Source organism: Scylla paramamosain, chromosome 23, assembly GCF_035594125.1.
Source record: "Scylla paramamosain isolate STU-SP2022 chromosome 23, ASM3559412v1, whole genome shotgun sequence".
Taxonomy (NCBI): Eukaryota; Metazoa; Arthropoda; class Malacostraca; order Decapoda; family Portunidae; genus Scylla; species Scylla paramamosain.
Window position 1 is genome coordinate 21,912,016 of NC_087173.1, and position 17,500 is coordinate 21,929,515.

General features: G+C 41.0%; 2 protein-coding genes across 7 annotated transcripts in view; one reads left to right on the forward strand and one right to left on the reverse strand.

Moving 5' to 3' along the window:
• Positions 1–17,500, forward strand: part of LOC135112423 (cadherin-23-like) — a 103,267-nt gene that overhangs the window by 6,818 nt on the left and 78,949 nt on the right. The gene's annotated exons all lie outside the window — the stretch shown is intronic.
• The window catches only part of LOC135112424 (uncharacterized), a 30,556-nt gene that overhangs the window by 1,188 nt on the left and 11,868 nt on the right, over positions 1–17,500 (reverse strand). Inside the window, exons 2-7 of one of the 3 annotated variants that reach the window (XR_010274384.1) lie at positions 13,785–13,863; positions 9,978–10,139; positions 9,341–9,478; positions 8,764–8,955; positions 4,334–4,464; positions 1–627 (exon numbers count right to left, since the gene is read on the reverse strand). The exon at positions 1–627 is cut by the window's left edge and continues 1,188 nt beyond it. Coding sequence is in view for 2 of the 3 variants with exons in the window: in XM_064026886.1 (XP_063882956.1) it covers positions 553–627; positions 8,764–8,955; positions 9,341–9,478; positions 9,978–10,127 (555 nt within the window). In the remaining variant the exon portion in view is untranslated. Of the gene's footprint in view, positions 628–4,333; positions 4,465–8,763; positions 8,956–9,340; positions 9,479–9,977; positions 11,030–13,784; positions 13,864–17,500 lie in introns of those variants that run through there. The other 2 variants (XM_064026886.1, XM_064026887.1) reach the window with 2 other exon arrangements.

The following is a 17,500-nucleotide window of genomic DNA, read 5'->3' on the forward strand; positions in this document are numbered from 1 at the left end:
AGAGAGAGAGAGAGAGAGAGAGAGAGAGAGAGAGAGAGAGAGAGAGAGAGAGATCTGAGAAATTCACTTAAATATACTAAGAAAAAGATGGAAGGAGAGAGAGAGAGAGAGAGAGAGAGAGAGAGAGAGAGAGAGAGAGAGAGAGAGAGAGAGAGAGAGAGAGAGAGAGAGAGAGAGAGAGAGAGAGAGAGAGAGAGAGAGAGAGAGAGAGAAATTCACTTAAATATACTAAGAAAAGATGAAAGAGAAAGAAGAAAGTAAGAATGAAAACACTTTGATAATATACATGACATATCCTACAAATATTCTTCCTTTCAGTAATAACAATAATGCACCTATTCACAGCTTCTTTTCCTAATCATTTAATGACTCACAACTTTATTTCCATTCATTCATTACAGTAATTTCATTCACTCTAAGCATTCCTTTCTGTAAAGTAATATATTTCTTATTTTCAACTTAATTTCATAGTGATTGCAGCCACGCACACACGTCCATTCACTGAATTTCATTACGTTGCCCTGCTTATAACATGTTTTTCCATTATCATCATCATACAGAAAACACCTCTTGTGTGCTGCTGCTGCTGCTGCTGCTGCTGCTGCTGCTGCTGCTGCTGCTGCTGGTCTGAAAGTAAAAGGCTCGGTTATTGTGTGTGGTATGGGTTATTAGGAGGAGGAGGAGGGGGATTAATAAAAGAAGAAAAAGTAGAAGACAGCTAGATATGCAACATTGCGGCGGTGAGAGAGAGGCTGAAGACAGTCAGTTAGAGGAGAGGAGTTGATGAGACGAAAAGCTTTTGATTCCACCCTGTCTAGAAGAGCAGTATGAGTGGAACCCCCCCCAGACATGTGAAGCATACTCCATACATGGACGGATAAGGCCCTTGTACAGAGTTAGCAGCTGGGGGGGTGAGAAAAACTGGCGGAGACGTCTCAGACCACCTAACTTCATAGAAGCTGTTTTAGCTAGAGATGAGATGTGAAGTTTCCAGTTCAGATTATAAGTAAAGGACAGACCAAGGATGTTCAGTGTAGAAGAGGGGACAGTTGAGTGTCATTGAAGAAGAGGGGATAGTTGTCTGGAAGGTTGTGTCGAGTTGATAGATGGAGGAATTGAGTTTTTGAGGCATTGAACAATACCAAGTTTGCTCTGCCCCAATCAGAAATTTTGGAAAGATCAGAAGTCAGGCGTTCTGTGGCTTCCCTGCGTGATATGTTTACCTCCTGAAGGATTGCACGTCTATGAAAAGACGTGGAAAAGTGCAGGGTGGTATCATCAGCGTAGGAGTGGATAAGACAAGAAGTTTGGTTTAGAAGATCATTAATGAATAATAAGAAGAGAGTGGGTGACAGAACGCTGAGGAACACCACTGTTAATAGATTTAGGAGAAGAACAGTGACTGTCTACCACAGCAGCAATAGAACGGTCAGAAAGGAAACTTGAGATGAAGTTACAGAGAGAAGGATAGAAACCGTAGGAGGGTAGTTTGGAGATCAAAGCTTTGTGCCAGACTCTATCAAAAGCTTTTGATATGTCCAAGGCAACAGCAAAAGTTTCACCAAAATCTCTAAAAGAGGATGACCAAGACTCAGTAAGGAAAGCCAGAAGATCACCAGTAGAGCGGCCTTGATGGAACCCATACTGGCGATCAGATAGAAGGTTGTGAAGTGATAGATGTTTAAGAATCTTCCTGTTGAGGATAGATTCAAAAACTTTAGATAGGCAGGAAATTTAAGCAATAGGACGGTAGTTTGAGGGATTAGAACGGTCACCCTTTTTAGGAACAGGCTGAATGTAGGCAAACTTCCAGCAAGAAGGAAAGGTAGATGTTGACAGACACAGCTGAAAGAGTCTGACTAGGCAAGGTGCAAGCACGGAGGCACAGTTTCGGAGAACAACAAGAGGGACCCCATCAGGTCCATAAGCCTTCCGAGGGTTTAGGCCAGCAAGGGCATGGAAAACATCATTGCAAAGAATTTTAATAGGTAGCATGAAGTATTCAGAGGGTGGAGGAGAGGGAGGAACAAGCCCAGAATCGACTAAGGTATAGTTTTATAGCAAAGGTTTGGGTTTAATGATAAGTTCTCAGCATCCCCTGAACAGTGCTTTAGACCTCACTGGGAGTAATTATCGTTTCGGCAGGTGTCTACTGCCTCCTCCTGTGAGGAATATGTAAGGGTTATTAGAGAAGAAAGGAAAAATTATGAGAAAGATGTAATGGACAAATGCAAAGAGGAACCAAAACTATTCTTCAGATATGTGAACAGCAAAATGAAAAATAAAGAAGGAATAAGCAGATTGAAGGTGAATGATCAAGTGTGTGAGGATCCGGCTGAATTGTGTCACTGATAAGACCTAGACTAGAATATACAGCAGTAGTGTGGTCGCCATACAAGAAAAAGGATATAAGGAAGTTCGAGAGTTCAGAGAGCAGCTATGAAGATGGTACCAATTATAAGGGGCTTGTCATATGAAGAGAGACTGGCAAGAATACGTCTACCAATGTTGGAAAAGAGGAGAGAAAGGGGAGACTTGATTGCCATATATATAGCATGTGAGGGAGCAGAGGAGGTGGACCGAAGCGGTTTAATGGTCTGGGATACACGGGACACTAGAGGACACGGGAAGAGGCTGAGGAGGAGTGCTTGTAGAAGAGATGTCACAATATAATTTCTCATATAGAACTATTGATGTATGGAATAGTCTGGATGAGGAGACGGTAAATGCATAAAGTATACATGGATTCAAGGCTTAGTTGGATATTAAAAGTCAGGCATTCTGTGGCTTTCCTGCATGATATGTTTACCTCCTGAAGGGTTGCACGTCTATGAAAAGACGTGGAAAAGTGCAGGGTGGTATCATCAGCGTAGGAGTGGATAAGACAAGAAGTTTGGTTTAGAAGATCATTAATGAATAATAAGAAGAGAGTGGGTGACAGAACGCTGAGGAACACCACTGTTAATAGATTTAGGAGAAGAACAGTGACTGTCTACCACAGCAGCAATAGAACGGTCAGAAAGGAAACTTGAGATGAAGTTACAGAGAGAAGGATAGAAACCGTAGGAGGGTAGTTTGGAGATCAAAGCTTTGTGCCAGACTCTATCAAAAGCTTTTGATATGTCCAAGGCAACAGCAAAAGTTTCACCAAAATCTCTAAAAGAGGATGACCAAGACTCAGTAAGGAAAGCCAGAAGATCACCAGTAGAGCGGCCTTGATGGAACCCATACTGGCAATCAGATAGAAGGTTGTGAAGTGATAGATGTTTAAGAATCTCCCTGTTGAGGATAGATTCAAAAACTTTAGATAGGCAGGAAATTAAAGCAATAGGACGGTAGTTTGAGGGATTAGAACGGTCACCCTTTTTAGGAACAGGTTGAATGTAGGCAAACTTCCAGCAAGAAGGAAAGGTAGATGTTGACAGACACAGCTGAAAGAGTTTGACTAGGCAAGGTGCAAGCACGGAGGCACAGTTTCGGAGAACAATAGGAGGGACCCCATCAGGTCCATAAGCCTTCCGAGGGTTTAGGCCAGCGAGGGCATGGAAGACATCATTGCAAAGAATTTTAATAGGTGGCATGAAGTAGTCAGAGGGTGGAGGAGAGGGAGGAACAAGCCCAGAATCCTCCAAGGTAGAGTTTTTAGCAAAGGTTTGAGCAAAGAGTTCAGCTTTAGAAATAGATGTGATAGCAGTGGTGCCATCTGGTTGAAATAGAGGAGGGAAAGAAGAAGAAGCAAAGTTATTGGAGATATTTTTGGTTAGATGCCAGAAATCACGAGGGGAGTTAGATCTTGAAAGGTTTTGACATTTTCTGTTAATGAAGGAGTTTTTGGCTAGTTGGAGAACAGACTTGGCATGGTTCTGGGCAGAAATATAAAGTGCATGAGATTCTGGTGATGGAAGGCTTAAGTACCTTTTGTGGGCAACCTCTCTATCATGTATAGCACGAGAACAAGCTGTGTTAAACCAAGGTTTAGAAGGTTTAGGGCAAGAAAAAGAGTGAGGAATGTACGCCTCCATGCCAGACACTATCACCTCTGTTATGCGCTCAGCACACAAAGACGGCTCTCTGACATGGAAGCAGTAGTCATTCCAAGGAAAATCAGCAAAATACCTCCTCAGGTCCCCCCAACTAGCAGAGGCAAAACACCAGAGGCACCTTCACTTAGGGGGATCCTGAGGAGGGATTGGAGTGATAGGACAAGATAAAGATATGAGATTGTGATCGGAGTTTACATACAAAATACTTATAATACAGAGAAATAAATAAAAAATAGAACAGCTTTCATGGGTACAATAATAATAGAGTCCTTTAAAGAGAATAATGTCACCTTTCATTATCAATTGTTAGCTTTGTCTTGTCTGAGGTGAGGGTGCCACTGACTTCTTCCTCTCTCAACTGTCTATAGCTTGTCTATGTCATGCTGTAGCTGACTGCATTCATCTTGTGACTGAAGTGTGACTGAAAATCACATTGATTTTTTTTTTTTTTTTTTATGTAGGAAGGATACTGGCCAAGGGCAACAAAAATCTAATAAAAAAAAAATGCCCACTGAAATGCCAGTCCCTTAAAAGGGTCAAAGCAGTGGTCAAAAATTGGTGGATAAGTGTCTTGAAACCTCCCTCTTGAAGGAATTCAAGTCATAGGAAGGTGGAAATACAGAAGCAGGCAAGGAGTTCCAGAGTTTACCAGAGAAAGGGATGAATGATTGAGAATACTGGTTAACTCTTGCGTTAGAGAGGTGGACAGAATAGGAGTGAGAGAAAGAAGAAAGTCTTGTGCAGCGAGGCCGCGGAAGGAGGGGAGGCATGCAGTTAGCAAGATCAGAAGAGCAGTTAGCATGAAAATAGCGGTAGAAGACAGCTAGAGATGCAACATTGCGGCGGTGAGAAAGAGGCTGAAGACAGTCAGTTAGAGGAGAGGAGTTGATGAGACGAAAAGCTTTTGATTCCACCCTGTCTAGAAGAGCAGTATGAGTGGAACCCCCCCAGACATGTGAAGCATACTCCATACATGGACGGATAAGGCCCTTGTACAGAGTTAGCAGCTGGGGGGGTGAGAAAAACTTTCGGAGACGTCTCAGAACACCTAACTTCATAGAAGCTGTTTTAGCTAGAGATGAGATGTGAAGTTTCCAGTTCAGATTATAAGTAAAGGACAGACCGAGGATGTTCAGTGTAGAAGAGGGGGACAGTTGAGTGTCATTGAAGAAGAGGGGATAGTTGTCTGGAAGATTGTGTCGAGTTGATAGATGGAGGAATTGAGTTTTTGAGGCATTGAACAATACCAAGTTTGCTCTGCCCCAATCAGAAATTTTAGAAAGATCAGAAGTCAGGCGTTCTGTGGCTTCCCTGCGTGATATGTTTACCTCCTGAAGGGTTGCACGTCTATGAAAAGACGTGGAAAAGTGCAGGGTGGTATCATCAGCGTAGGAGTGGATAAGACAAGAAGTTTGGTTTAGAAGATCATTAATGAATAATAAGAAGAGAGTGGGTGACAGAACGCTGAGGAACACCACTGTTAATAGATTTAGGAGAAGAACAGTGACTGTCTACCACAGCAGCAATAGAACGGTCAGAAAGGAAACTTGAGATGAAGTTACAGAGAGAAGGATAGAAACCGTAGGAGGGTAGTTTGGAGATCAAAGCTTTGTGCCAGACTCTATCAAAAGCTTTTGATATGTCCAAGGCAACAGGAAAAGTTTCACCAAAATCTCTAAAAGAGGATGACCAAGACTCAGTAAGGAAAGCCAGAAGATCACCAGTAGAGCGGCCTTGATGGAACCCATACTGGCGATCAGATAGAAGGTTGTGAAGTGATAGACGTTTAAGAATCTTCCTGTTGAGGATAGATTCAAAAACTTTAGATAGGCAGGAAATTAAAGCAATAGGACAGTAGTTTGAGGGATTAGAACGGTAACCCTTTTTAGGAACAGGTTGAATGTAGGCAAACTTCCAGCAAGAAGGAAAGGTAGATGTTGACAGACAGAGCTGAAAGAGTTTGACTAGGCAAGGTGCAAGCATGGAGGCACAGTTTCGGAGAACAATAGGAGGGACCCAATCAGGTCCATAAGCCTTCCGAGGGTTTAGGCCAGCGAGGGCATGGAAAACATCATTGCAAAGAATTTTAATAGGTGGCATGAAGTAGTCAGAGGGTGGAGGAGAGGGAGGAACAAGCCCAAAATCCTCCAAGGTAGAGCTTTTAGCAAAGGTTTGAGCAAAGAGTTCAGCTTTAGAAATAGATGTGATAGCAGTGGTGCCATCTGGTTGAAATAGAGGAGGGAAAGAAGAAGCAAAGTTATTGGAGATATTTTTGGCTAGATGCCAGAAATCACGAGGGGAATTAGATCTTGAAAGGTTTTGACATTTTCTGTTAATGAAGGAGTTTTTGGCTAGTTGGAGAACAGACTTAGCATGGTTCCGGCCAGAAATATAAAGTGCATGAGATTCTGGTGATGGAAGGCTTAAGTACCTTTTGTGGGCCACCTCTCTATCATGTATAGCACGAGAACAAGCTGTGTTAAACCAAGGTTTAGAAGGTTTAGGACGAGAAAAAGAGTGAGGAATGTACGCCTCCATGCCAGACACTATCACCTCTGTTATGCGCTCAGCACACAAAGACGGCTCTCTGACACGGAAGCAGTGGTCATTCCAAGGAAAATCAGCAAAATACCTCCTCAGGTCCCCCAACTAGCAGAGGCAAAACACCAGAGGCACCTTCACTTAGGGGGGTCCTGAGGAGGGATTGGAGTGATAGGACAAGATAAAGATATGAGATTGTGATCGGAGGAGCCCAACAGAGAAGAAAGGGTGACAGCATAAGCAGAAGGATTAGAGGTCAGGAAAAGGTCAAGAATGTTGGGCGTATCTCCAAGACTGTCAGGAATACGAGTAGGGTGTTGCACCAATTGCTCTAGGTCATGGAGGATAGCAAAGTTGTAGGCTAGTTCACCAGCATGGTCTGTGAAGGGAGAGGAAAGCCAAAGCTGGTGATGAACATTTAAATCTCCAAGAATGGAGATCTCTGCAAAAGGGAAGAGTCAAAAATTGGAGGATAAGTGTCTTGAAACCTCACCTTTCAAAGAATTCAAGTCATAGGAAGGTGGAAAAACAGAAGCACAGAGAGAGAGAGAGAGAGAGAGAGAGAGAGAGAGAGAGAGAGAGAGAGAGAGAGAGAGAGAGAGAGAGAGAGAGAGAGAGAGAGAGAGAGAGAGAGAGAGAGAGAGAGAGAGAGAGAGAGAGAGAGAGAGAGAGAGAGAGAGAGAGAGAATTTAATAAACATGTACAGAATGATAAATGGTATGGAAAATGTGGAAAAAGAATGTTTAATAACTTTAGATATACAGAGTACATGGGGACACAGTAAGAAGCTGAAGAAAGTTAACTGTAGAAGAGACATCAAGGAGTAAAGTTTTCCTCAGAAGTGTGAACAAATGTAATGATTTCAGCAAGACGTCAATGCTGTAACAGTCCATATTTTTAAGGCCAAACTGGACACATATAGAGATGGGATACCATGAGATTACTCCACTCCTATAAACCACAACTAGGTCCAAACTTCTTGTCCTATCCACTCCTACGCTGATGATACCACCCTGCACTTTTCCACGTCTTTTCATAGACGTCCAACCCTTCAGGAGGTAAACATATCACGCAGGGAAGCCACAGAACACCTGACTTCTGATCTTTCTAAAATTTCTGATTGGGGCAGAGAAAACTTGGTATTGTTCAATGCCTCAAAAACTCAATTCCTCCATCTATTAACTCGACACAACCTTCCAGACAACTATCCCCTCTTCTTCAATGACACTCAACTGTCCCCCTCTTCTACACTGAACATCCTCAGTCTGTCCTTTACTTATAATCTGAACTGGAAACTTCACATCTCATCTCTAGCTAAAACAGCATCTATGAAGTTAGGTGTTCTGAGACGTCTCCGAAAGTTTTCTCACCCCCCCAGCTGCTAACTCTGTACAAGGGCCTTATCCGTCCATGTATGGAGTATGCTTCACATGTCTGGGGGGTTCCACTCATACTGCTCTTCTAGACAGGGTGGAATCAAAAGCTTTTCGTCTCATCAACTCCTCTCCTCTAACTGACTGTCTTCAGCCTCTCTCTCACTGCTGCAATGTTGCATATCTAGCTGTCTTCTCCCGCTATTTTCATGCTAACTGCTCTTCTGATCTTGCTAACTGCATGCCTCCCCTCCTTCCACGGCCTCGCTGCACAAGACTTTCTTTTTTCTCTCACCCCTATCCTGTCCACCTCTCTAATGCAAGAGTTAACCAGTATTCTCAATCATTCATCCCTTTCTCTGGTAAACTCTGGAACTCCCTGCCTGCTTCTGTATTTCCACCTTCCTACGACTTGAATTCCTTCAAGAGGGAGGTTTCAAGACACTTATCCATCAATTTTTGACCACAGCTTTGACCCTTTTATGGGACTGCCATTTCAGTGGGCATTTTTTTATAAGATTTTTGTTGCCCTTGGCCAGTGTCACTCATACATTAAAAAAAAAAAAAAAAAAAAAAAAAAAAAAAAAAAAAAAAAGCTGGCAATCCCACACACACACACACACACACACACACACACACACAGACATCATTCACACTCTTAGCCCCATCAGTCCCTAGTGGAAAAGGACAGTCAGACACAGCACAGCTGGTCACATACATCCAAACAGAATTTGACTTAATCCTGTAAAATACAAACAGGTCTATACAAAATACAGAAAAGACATGCAAGTGGAGGCATCACCAACCTCCTCCGGGAATCTGGCAGGACAAACGGCACGGCAGAACCCATTCTTGCTCCCGTACTCCACATGCTGGTCTAGCATCATCGAGTGGGCAAAGCGGTTGTAGCGTTTCTCCCACTCACTCTCTCTGCTGAAGTCTCTGTTCTGAATCTGACGCAGAAGCTGAGGCGACAGTACCGGCAGCACAGCATCAACCTGAGGAATGTCACCAATGTTCAGTCATTCAAATCATAAAAACACTATTGAAACTCCCCTTAACTTCCACTAGAGCTTGTTGAAAGTGAGAGACACAGCACTGCAACACATAAGAACAGCATCCTCTTAGGAAAATGTTCCTGCTGTGTGTGGATTTGTGAGAGAAAAGTACACAGTTGTTTTGCAGGAGTGAAGCCATTCTGAAAGATAATGTGTCACCTTTTGGAGAAATGTGCCTGTGTGTTACAGGCACACACACACACACACACACACACACACACACACACACACACACACACACACACACACACACACACACACACACACACACACTGACTTGCATCATCCCCATGTCAAGACAAGGTGGGATGGAGTCTTTATGTACCTTGATGAACCACTTGTGGATGCTGTTCCATGGATCACACCTCAGGCTGCTCTTAACTTGTGTGTTCTTCTTAGACTCTTGCAGAAGCAACACATACAATCTGTTGCCCTCCATGGGATTCCTCAGCTGAGATGCAAGCTGTGGGAAGAATCAAACCAATAATGAAGGCTCTCTCTAGGTAATAAATGCTTCCTGGAAGCAATACAAAGCAAGTCACTTCTACAGGGATCATCAACATCTTACTGGAAAATATGTAAACTTATTCTCTTATGCCAAGCAAAATCATGGCATCTCACAACACAAGGAATTTCCTTATCTTCAGATCTGCTAAAAACTAATTTAATTTGTTCCTCCTGTCAGCGAATGAGTAAAGTTGAGGCATTCCCACCACCAAGATCTGACTGTGTGAAGCACACCTGTCAGCTAGTGAGTAAAGGAATGAAAGTGAGATAACTCCAGCTGGTCCCTTTCCCCTCAGCTCACCAGTCAGGTCACCAGTCAATTAGATCTGGTCCAAACTATGTGAAGTACACCTCCACTCAACAAGTGAATGAAGGAATGAAATTAAGATACCCCTAGCATTTCCATCTCTTTCCCTGAGCTAAGGTTGCCAGCACAGCCTGACTGACTGACCCACCTGCAGTGCATCCTCCCTGGTGTCCTGGGCATGGATCACCACCACCTTTGACTGGAACCCTAACTGCTTGCCATCCACACTGTCCAAGCAAGATTCCACCACCAGCACCTGCGGATCCCTCTGGATAGACAGTGAAGGTCTTAGCAGCATCACTCCCTGGCTCTGTGAATAATGTGACAGATTTCAACACAGTGTTCTCAAGATTTCAATAGTCAATATCTTCCATGGCTACACAGGCCCACAGTCTTATCAAACAAACTTCCAATTGATTTATTATAACTAATTAATCAGACATTTGAATCAAGTGACTGAGATGTCAGGGAGTGAAGACAGGCTCATGCAGTAGTGGCCAGTCAAAGCAGCAGAGTGCAAGGAACTACCGTATTTGATGGCTCATAAGACGCACGGGCTCATAAGACGCACCCAGTTCTGGCATGTATTGAAATAGAAAAAAACAAAAATTAACAGATTTAGGCTATCGATATGAAGTCAAGGAATTCAAGCGACATTTGAAGACTCTCACGTGCATTTAGATCACTATTAGATACCAATACTCAGCATTTAAAAGTTTAATTTATGCTAGCAGCTTACTTGTTCTTTTTGGGGTTTTGTTGAGGCTGTGATGGCCGTGACATCACAGCCTGGCGTCCCAAAGGTGTGGTATACAGGGAGTGTTTCAGACTAGATACAGTGGAGCTGGTTGGATTTCTGGAGTCAAATCTTGGTAAGGTTGCGGGCCTTGAAAGCCAGAACGTAATGGTTCGGTTGAGGGTATTGAAAGACAAGATTGTACCAATCCTGCTGACGTGTAAACACAATCTTCTTATTGGTATTTTAGTTGGGGCCATGCAGACTGTGATGTCACAGCCTCTAGTGCCCAAAAGGTGTGGTAAGCAGGGGAGTTTCAGTCTTAATGCGGTTCAGCTGAATGTAGGTAAACATTAACTGCACCTAGCTCTTGGCGGCACCATTAACTGAGGGACTACAGTGATAATAAAATTTTTTCATACTTTATTTTTTAGCATCTTTCACATGTAATTCTTATGCAGTATTTTAGTACATTTTCAAAGCCAAAGGATGTGTAAAAGCAGACTTACTAACTTTATTTTCTAAAGTGTATTTTACTTGAAATATTATTTCATTCATCATAAAATTTAGTACAATTGTATCTTTTAATTCGTATTCAAATCACAACAAATTCATAATATTCACTTTGAATACCTTGCACAAATTACTATAGTTTACCTACTACATTTTATTCAAATTCAAATCCGTGAAAATAAATTAGTATTATTCTTAGAAGTTACAAAAGTAAAAAAACAAATCTGAAGTGTTTCATTCCTTTTTTTAATTCAAATAAATTTTCGTGCAAATAAATTGATCTTATTCATTCTGAAATCTTACACAACAAAACTAAAGAGTTTTTAATTCAAATTCATGAAAATAAATTGATTTTATTCATTCTGAAATTTGCTTAGCACAACTGTAGCATTTTTATTCACATCCAAACCCTACAAAATCATTGTCACTGTCATCAGTACTGCATTCCTCAAGCTCACCAGAATCACTACTAGAAGTAGAAGAGTCACTGCCTTCGTATAGAAGGTCATCCTCTGTGCCCTCAAGATCATTACTGATGCCACATTTCTTGAATGAAAGCACCACTGTCTCTGTTTTTACTTTATCCCAAGCAATTTTTACCCACTGGCAAACCTGGGCTATTGTAGGCTTCTTGATGAAGCCCGATGGTGTTTTGTCATGTTGCGGGAGTCTCATCCACGCGTTCCACTGCTCACGCATATACTCGTACACCTTGAAAGGTTTGTTTATGCAAACATCAAGTGGTTGCAACTGGCATGTTAGTCCACCAGGTATTACAGCCACTTTTGTGTTTAGATTGTGTACTCTGTTCTTGGTAGCCTGAGTTAAATGAGCCCTAAATTGATCCCACACAAGAAGTGATGTTTTTTTTATAAGTCCCCCAGGACGCCGTGACCATACTTTGTCAAGCCACAGCTTCACACCATCCTCATCCATCCAGCCCTTAGGATGAACATGAATAAAGATACCTGGTGGAATGCTTTCTTTGGGAAAGGTTTTCCTCTTGAATATGAGGAAAGGTGGTAATTTAGTGCCATCAGCACAACAAGCCAGTACTGCTGTAAAATGAGTTTTCTCATGGCCTGAGGTTTTTAATAGTCACAGTCTTAGAACCTTTAAAATCAACTGTTTTATTAGAAGGCACATCAAATGACAGTGGTACTTCATCCATATTTGCAATTTGTCCCATTTCAAAATGGGTGTCCTTTCTGAGATTTATAACGTATTTATGAAACTCAAGAATTTTGTTTTCATATGCCATAGGCATTTTTTGTGATATTTTTGTTTTAGTTCGCATTGCTAATCCATTCCTTTTCATAAATCTATAACACCAGCCCTCATTACCACCAAAATCATCATAGCCTTTGGCAGTTGCCCTTTCTTTAGCTTCAAAAATTATTTGTTTAGTTGTTACTATTGCACCCTGATTCCTTTGATCAACAACCCAAGCCTTCATCTCCTCTTCCAGTTCCACCCATTTAGCTTTCTTTGTGCGAAGACCATGTTTTGATTTCACAGCTTTCTGAAGTTCTTCCTCTTGTTTTCGCCAAAAACGAATCATTTTCTCAGTTGGAGGTGGACCAAAATGCCTAGCAGCAGCTCTGTTGCCATTTTCCTTAGCATATTGTATTACTTGTAGCTTGTATGCAATTGTGTAATTGTGTCGTTTTTTTTACTCCATCATGTTGTGTAATAAAATCTGGAAGTTTTAAACACTCTTGCATAAGCTATTACATGAATATTATGCAGATCATCACCTCAAGCCAGCCTATCCCATGACACTCAATTCCTTTATAGAAGAAATATTCGTTCTCAAGGTGTATTAGTCTATTTTCATAAAAGAAAAGTTTCTCTAGCTTCAATCTTTTTCATATGTATGCAAAGCAAGAATGTTAAAAAGATAGGTTCAATTTTAATTGTATGAAAGTGTGGCTATTGTCTTACCTCAATCAGTAACGGTGTCACACTCGGTGTCACCGAGTACGTCACGTCGGAGCGCAACCGACCGCGTTTGTTTTGAAAAACGTGGTGCACCATCTCCACCTTGCCAGAACCTTCTCCACAAATCCAACCAGCTCCATCACATCTAGTCTAATATTATAATTGGATACCTCACCTTTGGGGCATCAAAGGCTGTGACATCACAACCTACACTGCCCCAACAAAACTCCAAGAAGAAGTGGTGCATGGTTAAGCAAATTCTTCCTGACTGGTCAAAGTCTATGTGGATTACCAGTAAGTATGAGATACTACACATTGGTACCTTGAAAGAAAGAGCATTTTGTGGCGTACTACCAATCATGACTTTATTTAGTTGTGCAAAGACATCTGTGGTTTGAATTTAGAGCCTCTGTTGCCGTAGACTTGTAACCTATTACTGCCTCAAAGTTGGACCTTTGCCTCATTGGACGCAGGCTAATTTACTGACCCTTTTTCTGAGAAAAAAGTAGCGTCTTATGAGCCATCAAATACGGTAATTCTCAAAGAGTGGTGGATGAAAAGAACAGACTCAGTAATCAGGTTGTTAGTGCTGAGTCACTAGGGAGATTTTAAAAGAAGATACACAAATCTAGGGAAAGGGATAAGTAGAAATAGGTAGACACATTCAATTCAGAGAGAGAGGTCAACTTATAGGAAAGAGGAAATGCAGAAAGACTACTGGTGTACATTAGACTCCACTACACACATAAACAACACAATACACACCTCTCTTTCTCCTCTCTCTCGAGTTCCTCCACCTCCTCCTCCTCCACCTCCTTGCCCAACTCACCAACATCACCCATCACTGAAAAAAAGAAGAAAAATAAATAAATAAAAATAATAATAATGATAAATAAATAAATTAAACAGATAAATACAAATAAAATCTACCTAATAATGGTCTACATTCTGAAACACTTGTGCACCACACCTGCACTACATTGAAAAGGCTGTACTTCAAGTTATGCAGGTCTTTAAGGGTGCTTTTATAGTTCTAGTGACAGACAAACAAGATTTCTATACTATGAATAGGAGAAATACTCTTGAGAACCCAATTAATCATCTCTGTGCCCTTGGATAATACTTGTGGTGAGGAAGAGACCAAAGCGTTTCTGAATACTGGTTTATATACGAGTATACCCAGCTAGCAAGCCCACACCACTGATTTTCACAGCATTTTATACCACAACTATTTTAAGAGATAATGGAAACATCTAACCTCAGTCTATTGATACTGTTAACTTGATTTCCTCTATACTCGTACCTTCCTCTTCTCTCACAAGCACCCACATACCTCCTTTCTTCTCTCCTGCTGGCCTACATCTGCCTGTGACTTCCCACCCTCCTTCACTCCACTCAATGGTGTCATGCCACCCTGTCTCACGTACTCCCATCACACCATAATCCCTCCACTTTCCCTCACTCCAGCTGTTTGTGTTCCAGGAAAGCAAGCAACACCTCTCCTCTCTATGCCCTCTCCTGTTCCTGCCTGGCATCCTATCATAGCTGGGGCCACTCTACCATATTCCAGGCCACCCAATAGCTTCCCTATACTGGACATGTGGATCATCTGATGACCACACCTGCTTCCAAACCATCTTCTACAACTGCAGCCCATCACACTCCCATTCTTCTAACTTCCCTATGTATTTGCTGTTCACCCATCTCCTCTCCTGGCCAAATCATCAACTCTTTATCCTGCCTCATAGGGATGCACCTCTCTCTCTCTCTCTCTCTCTCTCTCTCTCTCTCTCTCTCTCTCTCTCTCTCTCTCTCTCTCTCTCTTATAAATAAGCAAAGAACTGACTGATTGACAGATTTGTTAAATAATCAAACAAATATATACAAAAATAGTGAAGAGTAAGGAGGAAAAGAAGTAAGAATATATATAGAAGAAGAAGAAGAAGAAGAAGAAGAAGAAGAAGAAGAAGAAGAAGAAGAAGAAGAAGAAGAAGAAGAAGAAGAAGAAAGAAAGAGAAAAAGAAAAAGAAAAAAAAAGGAGAAAGGAAGAGGGATTGGGAAGAAGAAGAAGAAGAAGAAGAGAAAGAAAGAAAGAAAGAAAGAAAGAAAGAAAGAAAGAAAGAAAGAAAGAAAGAAAGAAAGGAAGAGGGATTGAGAAGTAGAAGAACAAGAAGAAGAAGAAGAAGAAGAAGAAAGAAAAAAAAAGAAGAAATACATGTTTGGTAATAGAAAATAATAACAAAAACAACGAAACTGTTTCGATAGATGTAATGAACACTAAGTAATGAAACACACACACACACACACACACACACACACACACACACACACACACACACACACACACACACACACACACACACCGTGAAAACAAAGGGGAAAGTTGTAAGAAATACATCTGGAAATGAAAAATGAACACCTGTATGAGTGTAACTGCAACTTTAGGAGTCAGAATGGCTGTGTGAAGGTGAAAAATGAGAAGATAAGCATGGTGAATCAGTGGTGGGTTGACTATAACAAGTGCTGGAATTATGGGATCAAGTCATCAAGGAGGAGGAGAAGGAGGAGGAGGAAGAGGAGGTAACATTGAAGGAAATCGTGTTGAATGAATAAAACATATGAGTTATATAGTATAAAAAAATAAAAAAATCAACAAATAAATCGTGATTGAATAGATTAAATGGATGATGATAATAATAATAATAATAATAATAATAATAATAATAATAATTAATAATAATAATAATAATAATAATAATAATAACAATAATAATAATAATAATAATAATAATAAAATGAAGAACTTACAAGAAACCTATTATGAATCTCAGGAAAAATATAAATTTGCTTTTGTATACTTGCTTTTGTGAAGAATTGATATTATACTCTGTCACAAGAAAAATTATATGAAAAGAAAAGAAAAGGAATGGAAAAAATATTAGTTTAACATTTTTACTGTCGGTTTTTTCCGTTCAATAATCAAATTTTTATTATTCTTTTCTTTCTTTCTTTCTCTCTTTCCTTACCTTGTTTCTTTTTTCCTTCTAATGTCAGATTTTCCGTTCAAAACTACCTTTTCATTTTTTCTTTCCATCTCTCTCTCTCTGTGTGTGTGTGTGTGTGTGTGTGTGTGTGTGTGTGTGTGTGTGTGTGTGTGTGTGTGTGTGTGTGTATCTATTTATCCACCTATCTAGCAATTAATGAACCAATCAGTCTATCTATCTATCTGTCAGTCTATCTAATCTGTGTATCTACTTTCTCCTCCCGGGGCGAGGGCGTGGCCAGCGCGGCGAGTGAGACTAATTGCAAAAGTATAAAACCTTGGAGGAGAGAGTCAAGGAGTTTATTCTGAAACATCACACTGTCTTTAATTTAAGAAGAGTTTCCAGACGTGTTTTCCTGATTCCAGTGGTAGTTTAACAAATATTACGTGATTTCAAAGGGTTCTAGTGAATATTTTGTGGTTTTCAATTGTGTTTCCGCGATTCCAGTGGTAGTTTAACAAATATTACGTGATTTCAAAGGGTTCTAGTGAATATTTTGTGGTTTTCAATTGTGTTTCCGCGATTCCAGTGGTAGTTTAACAAATATTACGTGATTTCAAAGGGATCTAGTGAATATTTAGGGGTTTTCAATTGTGTTTCTGCGATGTTGATGGGGGTTCAAAAAGACTGTGCCTTTAACTTGCTCCAGGGAAAGTTATTGGTGTTTCTAAGTGTGTTTTCCTGACTGGTGGGAATTTATACAGGAACTTGTGCCTTGTGGTCACCTGTGATGAGTGCTAGGGGGAGGAGAGAGAGAGAGAGAGAGAGAGAGAGAGAGAGAGAGAGAGAGAGAGAGAGAGAGAGAGAGAGAGAGAGAGAGAGAGAGAGAGAGAGAGAGAGAGAGAGAGAGAGAGAGAGAGAGAGAGAGAGAGAGAGAGAGAGAGAGAGAGAGAGAGAGAGAGAGAGAGAGAGAGAGAGAGAGAGAGAATTTGTAGTACTAGTATTGGGAAAGTTTGTTATGAAAGATTTAACAACAACAACAACAACAACAACAACAACAACAACAACAACAACAACAGCAACAAAAACAACAACAATTCAAATAAAAGAGAGAGAGAGAGAGAGAGAGAGAGAGAGAGAGAGAGAGAGAGAGAGAGAGAGAGAGAGAGAGAGAGAGAGAGAGAGAGAGAGAGAAAGGTGGGACACAATAGTTTACTTGAGTTTCCGTTGCAAATTGAGAGAGTGGGGAAAGTAAGGCAAAAAAGAAAACGTATATAAACAAATGTTCCCCTTGTCTGTCTGTCTGTCTGTCTGTCTCTCTCAGTTTCAAGCAAAGGTATGTTAATTAATAGCTCTCTCTCTCTCTCTCTCTCTCTCTCTCTCTCTCTCTCTCTCTCTCTCTCTCTCTCTCTCTCTCTCTCTCTCTCTCTCTCTCATAATCCAGTCATCTCTCACTCACTCACACACACACACACACACACACACACACACACACAC